Consider the following 18,592-nt stretch of genomic DNA (forward strand, 5'->3'; position numbering starts at 1 on the left):
TATATATATATATACATTGGGGTAAATGAGTTAGTAGTGTATTTTATTACCACCTGTAAGTTATTGCAGATTACTTTTATTTGCTTAATTGTTTACTAAATGTTTGAGGTGTAAAATAAACCGTAATGGAGTTTGAAAACAAAATATGGGTTTGTGTGGTCGGACGATGTGTTTTTGCACGCGGGGGGGCGCGAACGTTTTTCTTGGAAAACAAAGGGGGGCCTAACAAAAACAGTTTGGGAACCACTGCTATTCCATATTACTATTTATTTAATTATAAAACACTATGCAAAAGTGGCGTGTGTGGTAAACTAAGTACCCCATGATTCAGTAGCTCGTTGAACCGCCTTTAGCAGCAACAACTTCATCAGTCTCTCACATTATTGTGTGAAGGAATTTTTGCCCACTCTTCTTTATAGCAGCGGTCCCAAATCCTTTTTGCGCCACAGACCAGTTTATGTCCGACAGTATTTTCACAGACCGGCCTTTAAGGTGTCGCAGATTTATACAACAAAATAAAACCGGTACCGCTACCCCCCCAAAAAAAGAAGATTTAATCATAACACAGTTAGGGAAACCAAGTTAACAATAAAAATTTAGTTATTTATTTTTAATAACGATGAAATGATAATGATAAAAACAGATAAAAACATCCGAAAACCATAAATTTCACACCCGAGCCTCAGCTCTCATGGCCCGGTACCAAATGACTCTGTCCATGACCCAGGAATTGGGGACCGCTGCTTTATAGCATTGCTTTGGTTCATTGAGGTTTGTGCACAGCTCTGTCAAGGTCAACAGCATTTCAAGTAGGTAACACCTTGATTATTTTCTTTATTTAGTCATTATGTTGTAGATCTGCTCCTGTGTTTGAGATCATTGTTATATCACAGGGGTGGCCAACTCCAGGCCTCGAGAGCCGGTCTCATGCAGGTTTTAGATAACATCCTGAGTCAACACACCTGAATCAAATGATTAGTTCCAGGCCTCTGGAGAACTTGAAATGTTGAGGAGGTAATTTAGCCATTTAAATCAGCTGTGTTGGATCAAGCACACATCTAAAACCTGCAGGACACCGGCTCTTGAGGCCTGGATCTCCTGTTCTATCACGACTCAGTCTGGCACAAGCTTTAGCTGTCAGACCTCTCTTTTGACCCCAGAACGATTTGGTACACAGAGGAGTTTACAGTCAACTCGACAGTGATTGCAAGGTGTCCAGGATCTGTCACTGTAAAAGAAGCCCAAATCATCACCTCTCCACCACTGTGCTTTACAGGTGGTATGAGGTGTTTGTGTTGGGTTGGTTTGCTGTATTTGGTTGTTACTAAACGTGGCGAGTACATTATGGACAAACATCTACATTATCCTTTAGATAGATATGTGAAACCTATGCTGTGCTGCCTTTTTAACAATTGCACTGTCACTTTTGATGTGTAGTCTTTTTTCTGTTTTTTGTTTTGTTTTGTTTTTCACTGAATGTTGGAGACTTTGTCACTTCTAGCATGTGATCTAAGAAATGAATTTTCCCCCCCCTCAATGCAATCAATGTTTGTAGGATTTTGGAACTTAAAGATGGAGATTCATTAATGTTTCTTGATTTTTCTATGAGTGCTTCCCATATGGAAAAGATATATATAAATCTTACAAAGTTTGTATCCGTCTTGTGTGAAACTTGTATGAAAAGCATACAAGAGTGAAAACAGATATAAAATCCCTTGAAAAATTATATAAATGAAACTTATGTTTTGGATACTTCCTAAAACAATATATGAAAGTAATGAGAAAGTGGCCGCTTTCATGAATAAATCATATAAGCCTTATATGAAGTAGGCCACATCTTATGCAAGTCTTTTATAAGTTTTTTCTTTTCCATATGGGTTTCTTTGTGTGTAAACCTAGTTAACTTTGTTCTGACATCACTCTGATCTCTCCACACAATATTTTGATCTCTCTACACTGCCAAACACAATGAAACTGGGGCTCCTGTGACTCCTGTGACTCCAGTACACTGATGCTAATGTGGTACTAATGATCATAATGATTTAACTTGGTAGATGTACGAACTCCAGCACAGCAAATCTTTCTATTGGATGTAAGCAGATTATAAAACTCATGTGTCCATGTAAGATATAGAAATTTCCAAAACATTTTAATATTGTTTACTGCACTGTAATACACTTTTCATTGACTTTAATACAGTTTGAATGATACAAGTTTAAAAATGCCCCAAACATAAAACATATGAATCATTCCAGGTTTCTGGAGTGACTATCTTGATGGTACTTCACATATCCAGTCTAAGTTATGCCCATTGCAGTTTCCATCATAGCGGGTCTTCCAGGGATTAGAGGAGGAGTAAATGATAATCACACAATTTTCCTCCTCAACATTTGGTTCTCCATCCATCCAGTACCTGAGAAAAGGCGAGACAGAGAATTAAGTGGAAATGATCTATAAAAATCTATAATTAATAATGTCTTTTCTTACCTTTGTTCCACCTCTGTGACATTATTAAGCCACACCCATGTCCCCACTGTCGCTATGTCAGTAAGACCAACCCAGAATCCATTCACCCACTGATGAGGATTGTTTTTTAGAAGTTTGATGGTGTTACTCACGAATGCCTATGTGAGCAAAAAAAAGAGAAAAATACATTTAAAATTTAGTCAATAAAAATTGTAAATTGCCTACTTACAAAACTGGCCACGATTGCCTGTGGGATACAAATTATGCCAACACAGAAACTCCTAAAGAGCCTTAAGGCTACATTTAAAAATCTTTGCTAATCACTTTCAGTGACTATTGTATGTCTGTGGTGTATGTAGATGACTTATCTGTTTTCAAGCTTCTTCTCTCTTATTTTCAACCCACCTGCTCCTGTTGGTTATCAATCACAACAAGGTCAGAGCCACGACTAACACAGTCCACTCTGCTCTCATGCCAGTTCCTTTTGACAGCAGAGGACTCGGTGGAAGAGAAGAAATAGCAGGACGAGTTGAAAAGAGCCCATCCAGGAGCGCATTTATCACAAGAGTTCTCTGAGAGAAACAAAGGATTTCTTGTCATTTCAGGTACTTTAATGTATTCAGAGTTCACAGATTAAAACAAAACTTCTCACCTAAAACTGATATGTTGGACTTTAGGTTTGTCTTCTCCACTTGCAGTGCTTGCATCTGTTTCTCATAACCATCATTGACGGTCTTCAGCTGCTCAATTTTCACCTTTACTTCTTTGTGGTTGTTGATCGCGCTCTCTAACGCCTTCTTGGCCTCCTCTTCAGCTTCGATCACATCGCTGTGGTTGCCTCGGAGATAGTCAAGCTCATTGAAGAGCTGTGTTACAGCTGGGTTGGAAATGTGCAAGGAGTCCTCTTTGACTTTGGCACCTACACAGGTAAGAGAGACAGCAAGTGTGATATTAATATAATTAGTTCATCATTATGAAATGATTAGTGTTTTGAAATATGGAAAATGTGCATTTCCCCTTGTGTGGTTGCTGAGAGTTCAACAATTATTGTATTGGCTAACCAATATTGTTACACAACCAAGCACGAGTAAACTGTATCATCACATGAGCTGTTACACTCACACTTAATCGCAAAAACAACAGCGACTATCAGCAGCACAGCATTCAAGAGTCCCAAGCACAGTAAAACCCATCGATTAAATCCATCTCCACCTGCAGGGTCAAACATACAAATTTTGAAAACAAAAAAACGATTTTCAGATAAACACTTTTCATTTAAATCCACTTGTTGACACTTGAAGATGATTCAGAAATGCAGCAAATAAGTAAAAAGCTAGAAATTAGACTGAAGTAACTCGGAAAAATATATTATAAAACTATCAAATTTAAACTATTAGACGTTTTATTCCCATCCTTTGGGCCATCTATTATTCTCCCTACGGCTTTACTAATGTGTAGGTAGCATAATGAATAATAATTATAATAAATATCACTTTAAAACTAGTTATTTGGGCATAATACCACAAATTCTTCATTTGTTAAAAATTATACAACTACCAAAAAAATGTGAATACATAAAATCACAGGCTGATCTGCATTTATGAAGGAAAAGAGTGGAAAAACTGTAGAAATGCACAAAATAAAAATCAAATAGGAAGTCAGTGCCATACCTTGTCCGGATATGTTGTAGCTTTTGAAGAAAACTGGAGGAAACGTTGGCCTAACTGATCTTGTCCTCTGTGAAGTCTCCATTGCAATGCTGCAGGTTCTGCCCACTGAGCTGCTTTCCCCTCCTTATATACAGACACAAGGCATGTCTCATGGACTCACATGCCTCATGAAGCCTTTATCATTTTGTCATAGACTAATTAATATAAAAACTCTCCCTAAAGATTTTGGATTAATAGATAAAAAATAAATATATAAAGTCCCCATCAAATACACTGTGTGCACAATTATTAACCAAGTTGTATTTTTGAGGATTAATTTTCATTATGGATCAAGGACAGTGCTCTTGGTCAATCCAAAATGTTAATTAATCTAAACCCAAATGTTTACGAATGTAAAAGTGAGGTTTTGTCTTTAAGAGAATATTTATATATATGTGCAGAATTATTAGGCAACTAAATGAAAAAAATGAACATTCTCCCATCTCACTAGTTTATTTGCAAATGTTACAGTGAGAATAATAAAACAACTCAAAATGTACACTGTGTAATTTTGAAAATGTAAAATGTGTCAAAATAAAAAATAAAAAATAAAAAATCTGTGACTAATATCGCCATCCTTCTTTTCAATCACTGTCACAAGCCTTCTATTCATGGAGTCTGTCAGTTAACTTTTTGTGCAGCAGCAACCACAGCCTCCCAGACACTTTTCAGAGAGGTGTACTGTTTCTTTTCATCCTTAAGGCCTTTACTGGCTAGCCAGGCAGTGGAGTACTTTGATGCATGTGATGGAGCATTGTCCTGCATAAAAATCATGGTCTTCTTAAAAGATGCAGACTTTTTCCTGTGAGACTGCTTCTAAAAACTAACAGTAGGTTTTGGAGTTGATTTTCAGGCCATCTTCAACCTGAAGAGGTCCAACCAGCTCATCTTTAATAATACCAGCCCATACCATTGCCCCACCTCCACCTTGCCGGCGTTTAAGTCGAAGTGGAGCTCTGTGTCTGTTACTGATCCAGCCACTGGCCCATCCATCTGGTCCATCAAGAGTCACTCTCATCTCATGAGTCCATAAAACCTTTGAAAAATGTCTGTTCAGATATTTCTTGGCCCAGTCTTGACGTTTCAACTTGTGTGTTTTGTTCAGTGGTGGTCGGGTTTCAGCCTTCCTTACCTTGGCCATGTCTCTAAGAACTGAACACCTTCTGGACACTCTGGGTAGGTTGCAGTTCAGGAGCATGGCAGCACTGGAGGATAATGGGTTCCTGGTAGCTTCACGTTTGATTGTTCTCAAATCTTTGGCAGTTAACTTGCATCTTTTATGCTCAATGCGTTTCTTGCAACCCTGTTGGCTATTTGCAACAAAACGTTTGATGGTTCTGTGGTCACGCCCCAATATCTTTGCAATTTCAAGAGTGCAGCATCCTTCTGAAAGACTTTTTACAATTTTTGACTTTTCAGAGTCCATTTAAATCACTTTTTTTTGCCCATTTTGCCTGAGGGAGAGAAGCTGCCTAATAATTATGCACACCTTTATATAGAGTGTTGATCTACTTAGGCCACACCCTCACTCATTATACAAATACAGATCACCTGATACACTTAAATCCAATAAGCACTCAAGTTTATTCATCTTGAAGTTGGAAAATATGCGTAAAAAATATGATATGGCCAAAATACCCACTTGCCTAATAATTGTGCACACAGTGTATGACTGTTTCCATAAAGAACTTAAATTACCTGTTAAGAACATAATTTCCAAATTGTCTCCAACTAACAACTTCAATCAAGAATGATAACCTGTTTTTAAAAGATGGTGTGCATAAGAACAAAAAATCAAACAATTACACTTACTAGACACTTTATTAGGTACACCTTGCTGGACTTTTGCCTTCAAAACTGATTGACGTCTTCACGACAGAGATTGAACAAGGTGCTGGAAACATTTCTCAGAGATTTTGGCCTGTGCTGACATGATAGCAGCTACTACAAATATGTTGGCTACACATCAGTGATGCAAATCTGTCATTTCACCACATCCCACGGGTGCTCTACTGGTTACTGTGGAGGCCATTTGAGTACAATGAACTCATTATGTTCAAGAAAACCAGTTTGAGATGATTTGAGCTTTGGGACATGGCGCGTTATCCTGCCTCGTTCATGTCTGACTTCTGATATGAACAAGGCATTTCTAGAGTCAGAACTGGTTCATATCAGTTGTTCGTGGTCGTTCAAGTCAATATGTATGTTTACAACTATATACTCTATGTATAGTCCACTAATAGAAAAAAGCATCCACAGCTATAAAAGTGCAAAACCTTCTGCACCAGGCGACAAATAGGAGGCTTGTAAGTTGACCAGTGAACTCCCCACACACTACGACAGCTGAGTCTGATTGCACAACATCCATAACACATTTCCATTTCTGTTGCAATTTTCATGTAGGCTCATGCTTTCAAGCTAGCTTCAGAAGCTGAGGAATGAGCTCTTTTTTGGTCCCGAAGCCTGACGTGCCTGGGCCTGTCTTCTCAGCATCCCCCTCAGTCCCACTGGTTACCATAATTGCTGCAAAACCACTAAACTACTGTGAACTGCATAATTAATTTGAGCTTGTACTGCAATAACTTATTAGTGATGTGGTTTTGAACTTTTTCATTACCAAAATACACAAATCAGTGTAACTTATATGTCAAGCGCATGTGTAAAATTCAGAGTGGCTTTATTGGGTGTGCCTGGACCCCCACTCACTGGATATTTTCTCATTTTACACCACTCTCTGTAAATACAAGAGATGGTTGCGTGGAAAAATCACAGTAAATCAGCAGTTTCTAAGATACTCAGACCAGCCTGTCATGCACCAGCAACCATAACACATCCAAAGTCACTGAAATCTTCTCTTTTTTCCTATTTCATCATTTGATGCTTCAGCAGGTCATATTGAGCATGTCTGCTTGGCTAAATCTCTTGAGCTGCGGCCGTATGATTGGCTAATTAGGTATTTGCTTTAACAAGCAGTTGAACAGGTGTACCAGTGACCAGTGATAGAAAGTAACCAGTGAATGTGGATGCCTACTGCCAATTTGTGCAGTCATCGTAAATATTAGAATATGTTCAGGACAAACTTGGAAAGACATTTTTGAGCCATTGAATAACCAAACAAATATTGCAAATTATACTGTGCTCTTACATAATTTATTAAGACTAATTTCAATATGGATGTTTTTTTTATGTTACACAAGTGAAAAGATTTTTTTATTACTAGCTGTGAAAAAGCTTAATACTGTGCATGTACGAAATGTACTCCTTTCTTTTTTATGCAGTGGTTCTGACAGATGTTGAAATAATCTTAATTCTCTAAGTGCATGTTCAGCAACTTATATAGTTAACATTTGACCCAAAAAGAGGGAAATGAAACTTCTGGTGTCAAACAATAACAAGTGCAGTAACAACAGGGGTTATTAGCATTCAGCACTCCTGATGATCAATCTGCAAAAAATGGACATAAAAATGTTCCAATTTCTCAGTTCTCATTTCTTCTCTGGCATTCCTGTTCATCACTAACGCTCTGTGTCTGTGCCAGTCCATTAAACGTAAACTGGAATCCCTGATAACAGAAAATCAATTCAGTTCAGTTTTATTTATATAGTGCCAAATCACAACAGCAGTCACTGTTGTCACAACCTCAAGTCACTTTGAATTTGCGGTCAAAATATTGAAAACTACACCAAACGTGTCTTGGTTGCTATGCACTTACAGGTTTGTATATCTGAAAGTATTGTGGCCCATCTGATCTGCGGATCATAAAAGTACAACTTCACACACAGACAGGAGTGACTCAGTCACTAAATTATTTAAACATTATTGAAGTCCTGTCATGCTTTCAAGATACTCCAACTCCTTTATATTATTTCCACTTGGGTGTTTTATTGAAAATATGCTTTCGTTTAAATGTCATATGAATCTTCCCTTGCCTCCTGCAAAGAAGGAATGTGAAACTGACGCCCTTCAGCCACTTATTTGGCACACAGTGTTTTACACATTACTGACAGAGCTAGGTATATTATACCCAATATAACATGAGTATCTTCCTCTTTAACCCCCCTCCCCAAAGGAGTTGTTTTACGTCTTCACAAGCCACCCGGTGGCCTCATATAGGCATACGGATGAGTGATGAATGCTCTGAACTTATATTATAGATACCCGGGATGTACGAATTTAAAAATGGTGAGCTGAGAGACTTTAAAACTGATAAGTATTTGTTTTGTTTTGTTATATTATTATTATTATTAGTAGTAGTAGTAGTAGTATTATGGTTTATGCTATTTGTATATGCACAGCATATTGTGAACCCAGGTTTTATGTTGAAGTGCATTATGGTAAATGGCCTGTATTTGTATAGCGCTTTTACTAGCCACTAAGGACCCCAAAGCGCTTTACACAACCAGTCATCCAGTCATTCACACACACATTCACACACTGGTGATGGCAGCTACATTATAGCCACAGCCACCCTGGGGCGCACTGACATTATAAATAAAGGTGCCATGGTATTAATGAAGTTCCTTTTCCTTGTACAAAAGAGGGCTTATATAACAACACAAACAAAATTAATTAATTTTCAAATCATTAATGTAAATAATGATATTGGTCCAAAATTCTTCACACCCTTGTGCTTTTAGCTTAAATATTTGTAAACCCGATCCGTCCTACAGGGTGTCGTGGTCTTTTTTGGTTTATGTAAGTATTCGCCCCCAAAAAACCTAGTTAAACAGAATTCAAATTAAAACCAACTTAAAATTATCTACTTAGCCTTGTCAGAGCTGTTAAAAGAAGGCTATTACTTAAAGTCACATATTTCCATATCCTACCAATGACAGGCTAATTTAATGTACTTTTCTCTTGCCATACTGACTCATGCTGACTCCCATACTTTGCTATTACAGTCTCTAAGTGACCCCTTATGGGGCAAGGAAGAATCACTTTTTTCTCTGTTGTATTGCACAGTGCATCTGGGACTGTGCAGTGACTTGTATGCTGCTCACGTATACACTGATTAGCCACATAACATTAAAACCACAGAATGGACAGCTACAGTGAAAGAAGACGCTGATCATATCATAACACTGCAATGTTCTGCTGAGAAATACTGAGACCTGCAATTCACATGGATGTTATTTTGGCTCCCCCTGCAGGCCTTAAAAACAGCCAACGTGGAAGAGCTAAAAAGTGCAGTTCCACTAATGCCCACTTGAAGCTGACTCAAACAAAAAGAAAAGCCTCATAGACTCCCAGAACCAGAGGATGATTTAACAGATTGTTGTAATGCATGTGCTGCCTTAAAATACAGTGATAGTTGACAAAGCTATAAAATTATTAGTCTGTCAGAGTAATTTATTAATCTGATAGTCCAGCAACACATGCAATAATTAAAATCAGTCAATCACCTTTTATGGTATCACGTTTAATCAATATTAGAGACTCCTGGTGACCTTTTACTGCACTACAGTTGAGAGTGTGTTGACATATGTCATAACTGTGTGGTAGGCTGCCTATACAGTGGCTGACAAGAAAAGAGTGAAAAGGGTGCAGAAGCATCAAAAGCAGAGCAAATACCTCAGGAAACCACTTCTTTCCTTGGTTGGAAGGACATTAATGCAGGTTTCTAACACCGGCAATACTCAGTTTAATTGCCCAGTGCAATAACTTGATATATATGTGACTTTAGTATCTTGTCAATTTATTGCTGTTTATGGCCTCCCCATCTGAGCTGTTTTATTACGTTGTTGCTTCTATATTGTCTGTTTCATTGTGTTTTACATGTCTTAACATGTCTTCAGATGTAGCACTCTGAAATTTCGCCGTACAGTATCTGTGCTATGACAACAAAAATTAATCTTTTTAATTTTTCATAAAAAACAAAACTAGTATACATGTCTTGCTTGTCCTGATGCATATTTTATGGTACGTGTGTTAGTGTATAGTAGCTACAACTGTAGGCACAGGGGTCAAAATGAATAAATAAAAATAGTAATACATATGCAAGACTCGAGAAGGCCGAGAAGTGTTGATGTTTCAACCAAGAGACAGACCGCGCTTGACAGTTTCCGGGTCTGAGCGCGAGGAAAGGATGGGCGAGTTGTCGGTGTTGTTGTTGTTTGTGTGTGCGAGGTCAGCTCATTTTAAACGCTCGTAACTTCTGTATTTCTTAAGAAGACCTCCCGAAACTATTTTATCAGAGTATCATATACTCAGTAATTTAGTATTTGACTCTGTCGGCCGGGCTGTAATCTCGTTTTGCTAACTTATTAGCCAAGTCAAGCTAACTGACAAAACACAACAGTAATGTTCCCGGAAATAAGCGTCGTGACCTTCAATATAAAATGCACAGCGACACGACAGAAGTTAGATCGTTTATTTTGAAAATTCACAGAAAATTTGACTGAACGTTCTCATTTTTGTTGTGTCGTGCTTGACACTAGTGCAACTACTATAGTTGCACGCGTTTAGCTACGTTGTCTATAACAGTCGTTATATTCTATAAGTAGCTTTGAGAAATCTGACTTCACCCGAAATTTGACGGGTTTTTTTTTCATTAGCCGACAGCTATAGCATGTTGGACGCGTGTGCGGCTTTCTAGGAGTCTTCCAGAAAGAGTTGTCGTCGGGCCTGTTCGGGTTATTTCCATCACTGCCATTGGCTAACGAGTTTCTAAAGAGAAATGTCACTGGAGGGCTATGAGAGACATCTGGACTCGATAAGCTCGGATTTGAGCAGCGGGTCTGTGGTCAGTGAGCGATCAGCTTTAGCCCATTTTAATGGCGAAGAGGAGAAGTTACATTACATTCCTATCCGGATCCTGGGGAGGGGGGCGTTTGGTGAAGCGACTCTGTACAGAAGGACAGAGGTAAGCAGGGTATCAGCATAGCCTGATTTTGTTCTCGTGATTTATTGGCATGGTTTTCTTCATACCTAATGCTATGCGAGGAAATGCCTTGCTAATACATTATGACTTGCCAGTGTCTTCTATTAAAATTGAATGCCTCACTGTTCTCTGTGCACATCCTTGGTATTTCTCACTGTGGCTCTGAGAAATTCTTGGGTGAAAACAAGATGAATGACTCTCTCATGTATTGCCTGTTAGTCCCTTTGTAATACGTATCTGCAAGATTAGCTGCTATTCTAATAACATCTTGAGACCTCTCTAATTGAGGCTCTTATTTATTTGGTTTGTTTCCCTATAGGATAACTCTCTGGTGGTATGGAAGGAGGTCGACCTGAACTCGCTTTCAGATAAGGAGCGCAGAGATGTCATGAATGAAATAAGCATCCTCTCCATCCTGGAGCACAAAAACATCATAGCCTACTTCAACCATTTCATGGATAAAAACACTCTGCTCATTGAGTTGGAGTATTGCAATGGTAAGCCAGTGCACTGCTAACCTCTGATGATCTGATTGAGGTTAGTTTGGGTGTTGCTCATCTGTGACCGGGTGATAAATTGTCCTGTCATTGCAGGCGGAAATCTGTATGATAAAATCGTCCAGCAAAAGGGGACACTGTTCAGCGAGAAGGTATGAATGGACTATGACAGGCTGTTTATTTTAAACAAAATTGTTATGTTCTTTGCTGTTCTATGTGAATCATGTTTTCTTCAGGTGGTCATATGGTACCTGTACCAGATTACTTCAGCAGTGGCCCACATTCACAAGGCTGGGATCTTACACAGGTAGGATGTTCGTGCTCTGACTGAATGTATCCGGCAGATGATTTTCGCAGATGAAACAATATTTTTTTTCTCTCTTTTTGTAAATGGCAGAGATATCAAAACTCTCAACATTTTCCTGACAAAGACTGACCTTATTAAGCTGGGCGACTACGGCCTCGCAAAGAAGCTAGGCTCCGAATTTTCCATGGCAGAGAGTGTAAGTTGTGGCTCCCTCCCCGACATCTCTAAACTGGAGGCTACGATTAAGGAAATCTCAACAGTTGTTAATCATCCGTTCACTCTATTTACACTTGGTGTAGCGGGAGTGTGGTTCTTAGATTTGTGCCTGTTTTACATAGATTACTTAAACATAGATTCCAAAGATAAACTTGTTCTGTTGCTTTGTAGCTGAGGCATAGCTGAGTTTAGATTATCTTAGCAAAAATAGCACACATACTGTAAATGGAAGCGAGTAGGTGTATATGTTTAGCATTCATTAGCCACCTTGCTGCTGATTAATAATGAGACTCTGCACTAAATGCAAGTGTTTACTGAGAGTTTGCTTTGCAGATACATGCCAGGGTGGTATAGTTTATAAATCAAGTTGAGATAACATGTTTCACTAATGATCTTAATGCACCATTTCCTTCCTTTGTATGCCCAGTGTGTGGGAACTCCATATTACATGTCACCTGAATTGTGCCAGGGAGCAAAGTACAACTTCAAATCCGACATTTGGGCCATGGGTTGTGTACTTTTTGAACTCCTAACACTTACAAGGACATTTGATGCTACGGTAGGTTTTCAGGCTTTCTGGTAGCGAGCGTAAATTCTGGATTTTTGACTCGAGAATGAGTTTATCATAATGTTTTTCTTTCTTTTCAGAACCCTCTGAATCTCTGTGTGAAAATTGTCCAGGGCAACTGGACTATGGAGTTGAACTCGGATATTTATTCATCTGCAATAGTGAAACTTGTGCATGAGTGTCTCGATCAAGTAAGTGAGAAGAACAATCAGAGTGTTGTTTCGAGTTTAAAAACAAACGTCTGACCCCAGAGATAACACTGTGGTTAAGTAAAGAGCTGATTGATATCACTAACCCTTGTGATCTTTCAGGATCCTGCAAAGAGGCCCACCGCTGAGCAGATTCTCGGCCAGCCATTAATTTCCTCCTGCCGACAGTAAGAACGCTTCGAATCCTCATATTGCCTCATTATAATAAAAATCTGCCACTCATTGACAGCTTCACTGTTTAACAGGGAGCTTGAAGAGCGAGTTTGCCTGCTAAATTCAGCCATGAAGAAACCAAAGTGAGTTCATGATTCCTCAGCTGTGTGTTCACCATCATAGAAGCAGGCTCGACATCTTTCCGACATGATTTAAACGATTTGTTGTGCTTGTGCAATAGGCTGAGCACAGTGAGCGAGAGTCCTGTCGCGGTGGTTACTCAACGCTCGAGGGATGTGTATTACTGGGGTGGAGGGAAGTTCACTCCTCAGAAACTAGACACGTTCAAAGCAGGCAGCAGTGCCCAGTATGTGTGTGCAGGAGAGAACCACTTTGCGGTTGTGTCAGTGGAAAAGGAGCTGTATACCTGGGCTGTAAGTATTAATCCATCGTTCTGTGGAAAACATATTTGATCCGGTTTTTGCTGCACTACAGGGAACTTTTTCCACCCTCAGAATGTACAAGGCGGGGCTAAGATGGTGGGCCAGCTAGGGCACGGAGACCAGGCCTCGTATCGGCAACCAAAGAAGGTGGAGAAGCTGATGGGGAAGGCTATCCGACAGGTGGCATGTGGGGCTGACTTCACTGCCTGTGTCACTGGTAAGTGAAGAGGATTCCTGCTAAGGCCTGATTTATAGTGCTGTGGTAAATGTTTGCAGTAGCTGTAGCATAGCCATATAACACTGCACCCTAACTGAAGCTGTATCCTGATATGCAGTTTACCAAAACTACATGTCACAGTGATGTAGGTACCTTAATGTCACTCACTGGTTTGTGAAGTCTGCAAACAAGCTGTCCTGCAGCTGGCAGTGTTGGGGTCATTACACAAGATAAATAATGTGTTACACGTTACTTGTTACTTTTATTTAAAAGTAATGCAGTACATTATTTAATTATGATTAATTTTGAGGACACAGAAACTCCTTCAGCATGCTGTCTGTGAAGATGCTTGCAAAGAGTCAAAGATGTTTCTGTCCTGCATGCAGTTTCCACTTTACCATCGCACTCTTATCCTTTTGTGCAATAAAACGAAGAGTAATGTCCATATCTGGCTGTTTGAGAAACTGCACCTCCATGTTGGCCTGGTTTTTCAGCCTGCCACCCGGGTTGCCACTTGAGTAATGCAGACTGCAGTGTCTGTATATCAATTAGCACAAGGACAGTGCCTGGAGTATGTTGTGAAGTCTTTTGTTTTAATGCATTTCAGTAAAAGTTAGTGTTGTTAAACAGTTAAATGCAGACACATCAGCACATAGAGTATAAATGTAGCGTGTGGTGTTACCCACCACAATGTAGGCTCTGCAAAGGTTCAGCACAGCACTACAAATGAAGCTGAAAAAAGAAAACAGGGTCTGTAAAGCCATCGAAAATTCCTCTGCCTCTTTTGCAGATGAAGACCAGATGTACATGTTCGGGTCGGACTATTATGGCTGCATTGGAATCGAGGGCGAGCTGGGCGTGGAGATTCTGGAGCCAGTTCTTCTGGAGTTTTTTGAGGAGCGACCGGTGCGCCAGGTTTCCTGTGGAGACAACCACGTGGTGGTGCTGACTCAGAATGGCGACATCTACTCGTGGGGCGTAGGAGAGTATGGTACATAGGGTTGCTGTTTTTAGCTGATGTTTGTAAGCATCTACCAGATTTCCTTCTTTGACTTTCATAATTGTAGCCAGTAGGTGGAAAAAGTGTCACTTAAATGTACTGCATTTTAAGATTGCATCTCATCTTTAATCTCTTTTTATTTATTTTTTTCACATGGCAGGACGTCTTGGCCTGGAGTGTGAGGATGATTTTAATTCTCCTATGCAAGTAAGACTTACTTCAGTGTCTTGGCAGAGGCCTCTCAGGAGCTGGTTAAATACAAATGAATTTAATGTTACATCTGCTGTTTGTTTGTTTGTTTTCAGGTGGAGATTCCTAAAGGTGCAACTATCTCATCAGTGTCGTGTAGCAGTGATGGGACTTTCTTTTTGACCGAGATGGGCAAAGTCTTGGCATGTGGAAACAATGACTTCAACAAGCTGGGGCTGACTCAAGGATTCTCTGGAATCAAAAACCACCCCGGAGAGGTAGTTAGCTGTATTTAAAGTACTATAATAATAACAGTCTTGCGCACCGCTTTGTGCAGCTGTGCTTATAAATGCCTTTTTCTTTCTTTTTCTTTCTCTCATGTTTGGCAATCCAGAGTTACCAGGGGATCCCGTACATCACCACACTGACCTTGGTAAAGCAGCTGTCTCACTTCAAGATCCGGACCATAGCTCCAGGGAAGACACACACAGCTGCCATTGATGGTACAACAAAAAATAGTTGTTATTATCATTTCTCTTCTAAAAAATAACTGTGTCAAAGAGGTTTCGTTCATATGATTTTTGTCTTTGCAGAACGTGGTCGTCTGATCACCTTTGGCTGCAACAAGTATGGGCAGTTAGGCGTGAAGGACTTTAAGAAACACCAATGTGTCCAGGTCCTTGTTGGCCCGTTTGGAGGGAAGATAGTGACCAAAGTGTCTTGTGGAGATGGATTCACCATTGCAGCCACAGAGGGTAAGAGCATGTGCACTACTGTGGTTCATGTATTGCTAACTATTATGATATTTATATCAAGTATTTGTTTGTTTGTTTGTTTTTCCTCCTCAGAACAGTATGACATAATTTTTTTTTCTTGCAGACAATCAGATCTTTGCCTGGGGAAACGCAGGAAATGGGAGACTCGGGATGCCTGCTGATAAAGGATTCGGCTCCGAGGTTTGCCCCGCCATGCCGAGGCCAATATTTGGTTCCCTCCACCACGTCCCGGACCTTTCTTGCCGTGGTTGGCACACCATCATCATAATGGGTCTGTCTAGAAAATCGCTGCACAGACACCAACAGAAGTTATTTCATAAAACAGCTAATTAATGCCCGTTTTTTCCAATTTGTAGAAAAAGTACTCAACTCAAAAACCATCCGCTCAAACAGCAGTGGACTGTCGACCGATAGGGGTAAATACGTTTGTTGACATTTGTGTTCTGATTAATTTTGTTTTCTTGAAAGTTAATTCGTGTGTGTGCGTGTGTGTGTCAGGGCTGGCCCATGAGGAATCTCCATCCACGTCCATGGATCTGGACATCGAACTTGGTGCCGAGACGGAGTGTCGTGACAGGGGTCTTGGGGGTACAATGGAGGTTAATACAGAGGATTGCTTCCTGGAAACTCCAATGATGTTGATGGCGAATCAGACCGGGGACAGCTCCTGCCCTCTGTGGCTGAGAAAGGTTTGTTACTGTGGAAGCACAAATAAATAAGGAAATCTTGATTTTTATTTTTTTATCTTAATTTTGTGATGTTCTCTTCCAACAGGAGCTCGAAGATGCAGAGGTCATCCCGATACCAGACAACTCGGAGCCTCTCACTCCAGGCCAGCTCTCTTCCTTCTCTAAGAGTGTTACTTTACCGTATGAAGAACTGAAAGAGCTTAAAGCAGCTGCAGCAGCAGTCGGCAGCATGAAGGACCTACCGGTAAAGCAATCAGCTGCTGTTTATATACGATTTCCACTAAGCACTCTTAATAAAGTGGCTATATTCACTTTAAATTCTCTGTGTTGGCTTTACAGACAAAACGAATGAGCTGTGATAAGGTGAACGGACTGGAGGAGACTGATGGCTTGGCAAAAGGAGAGTCTTATGGGTGTTGCAATTCAAGTAGTGAGCTGACACAGGTAACATACTCAAGAATCCGAAGCGTGAGTAAATGCAGCATTCACCGCAGTGCTTCGATGACAGTAAACCCTTTTGTTGTGGTTTTTTGCAGCTGCGAGAGACAGTCGCCCGTCAAGAGATGAGAATCCAAATGCTTGAGAAACAGGTGATTGTTTTTGGTTTATGTTTCAAATCCAGTGACCTCTGAGCTCACTTTGATTGTTGTGTTTAAATAACACCAAGCACACATCTCTGCTGCCTGTAGATCAGTGAGCAGCGGCTGGAGAATGAGAGGCTCTGGGCGGCCATCAATCGTTCTGCGCTGCAGGGAGCAGTATGCGACAGTAATGGAAACCATCCCTCCGCTCGTACGCCCATGGATGGAGGAAGAAGAAGAGGCGGGCTCACAAATCACGGAGGCCGATCTGCTGGGGCCAGCGTGTGAGGCTTAACGCGCAGATGTCCTGGCCATGGGTGAAATGTCAAACCCTCCTAGCACATACTGAGTTGAGCAACGTGAGGTGGACGGGCAGCAGAGACGTCATCCTCATTTCCACTCAGAGGTTACATGACAGATGTTAGCACAGTGCTAAGTTTCACGATTACATTTTATTGCATAGGTGTAATAATGTAAAGATGCATCGCACACGCTCAGTGCAAGCCAGCCTGATCCTCCAGACAGGAAATGTTGGCTGGATTCAACAAGAAGCATCAGACCTTAACGCCTGGGAGAGACAATCTGGTCATAGTGTTACACTGCCACGTGCAGCAGACGGCAAGTCTGCACGTTTGGCGGTGGTTTTGTTCCGTTTTGGTGACGCTTCAGTCCTTTAGTGCCTCAGAAGTTAGTATTTATCAAATACCAGGTAAGGCTAGCTTATGCAAATGTATCCAAAGTGTATGTATATGCAAAGGGTTGTCAGTCTGTATGCTGGCAGCTTCTTCCAAAGTAAAAACATAACATGTACATCATGTTTTGTTCCACTTTTTACATTTTCATTTCTTCTGATATTCCTAAAAGGTGAAAGCGCTAAACAAAACTCAGCCTCTAAACCTCTTTTGGTATTTATCGCACATTTTAGCGATTGCAAACTTATTCGAATTAATTCATGCAAACATATACATACAGCTTAAATTGCATGTTTTATTGTTGTATTAAGAGCACTTGTGTGAAGCAAAAAAACTACTGATTCTTTTTTTCTTTTTCTTTTTTTTAAATACGAGTTCGTTTTCCTGTTTTCTTTGTGACACTGAACACTTGAACAGTTTGCGTAAAAACAATTGTGGTCTTTCAAACATTTATTCTGTAGTTGAACATGAAGCTATAACATTTTTCTTTTTTTGTAACTGTTTTGTCTCTGATGCTTTTTGAAATTTCCTCATTTTTTGTTTGCAATTTTGTCATTTGTGAAAACAAAAAAGTTTATATTTCATTTTTCTTTTTTGTAGCTCTGTTGGATCCATTTATTCTCATGTTATGAGCTGTGTGTGCGCGTGTGTGTGTGTGTGTGCGCTCACATGCTTCAAATATCAACTGTGTAACTCCAGAGTATTTTTTTTTAATGTTGGGGGAAAAACATCATACATTACAGAGTGCCTTAAGCTATTAAATCTTGAATTTGTGCATATATGGCTGCTGTGCCTTAAATTGTTTTGTTTTTTGTTGTTGTTGTGTGTTCAGTTTTTAAAAATACGGTTTACTTTTGTTTTTCTTTAAATAGTTTACTAAATACTGCTGGGATGCAACGGTTGTAAAAAAAACAAACAAACAAAAACTGCATCTCGCCCAGTCACTCTGTCTATGCTTTGTGTACAAGCCATAAATAAAACTGTTATCTTTCATTCTGAG

The 18,592-nt window shown here is 39.9% G+C and overlaps 2 protein-coding genes across 2 annotated transcripts; one reads left to right on the forward strand and one right to left on the reverse strand.

Moving 5' to 3' along the window:
* Window positions 1–2,123: 2,123 nt before the first annotated feature.
* LOC106455917 (C-type lectin domain family 4 member M-like) lies at window positions 2,124–4,224 on the reverse strand. The gene is made up of 6 exons (XM_013913273.1): window positions 4,137–4,224; window positions 3,589–3,678; window positions 3,119–3,385; window positions 2,872–3,038; window positions 2,488–2,624; window positions 2,124–2,413 (listed from the first exon to the last, which is right to left on the reverse strand). Exons 1-6 carry the CDS (start codon window positions 4,216–4,218, stop codon window positions 2,269–2,271), a joined length of 888 nt encoding a protein of 295 aa, XP_013768727.1. The 5' UTR covers window positions 4,219–4,224; the 3' UTR covers window positions 2,124–2,268.
* A 6,022-nt stretch (window positions 4,225–10,246) lies between these two features.
* On the forward strand, window positions 10,247–18,592 carry nek9 (NIMA related kinase 9). The gene is made up of 23 exons (XM_005742682.2): window positions 10,247–11,037; window positions 11,375–11,552; window positions 11,649–11,704; window positions 11,789–11,859; window positions 11,950–12,055; window positions 12,503–12,634; window positions 12,724–12,834; window positions 12,955–13,019; window positions 13,098–13,148; window positions 13,247–13,439; window positions 13,521–13,665; window positions 14,456–14,656; window positions 14,826–14,872; window positions 14,971–15,132; window positions 15,249–15,357; window positions 15,448–15,609; window positions 15,734–15,901; window positions 15,987–16,046; window positions 16,129–16,319; window positions 16,405–16,563; window positions 16,659–16,763; window positions 16,856–16,909; window positions 17,009–18,592. The coding sequence occupies exons 1-23, from the start codon at window positions 10,852–10,854 to the stop codon at window positions 17,186–17,188; spliced, it is 2,892 nt and encodes a 963-aa protein (XP_005742739.1). The 5' UTR covers window positions 10,247–10,851; the 3' UTR covers window positions 17,189–18,592.

This window comes from Pundamilia nyererei, unplaced genomic scaffold, assembly GCF_000239375.1.
Source record: "Pundamilia nyererei isolate P.nyererei 1_Seehausen unplaced genomic scaffold, PunNye1.0 scaffold00123, whole genome shotgun sequence".
NCBI classification, from domain to species: Eukaryota; Metazoa; Chordata; class Actinopteri; order Cichliformes; family Cichlidae; genus Pundamilia; species Pundamilia nyererei.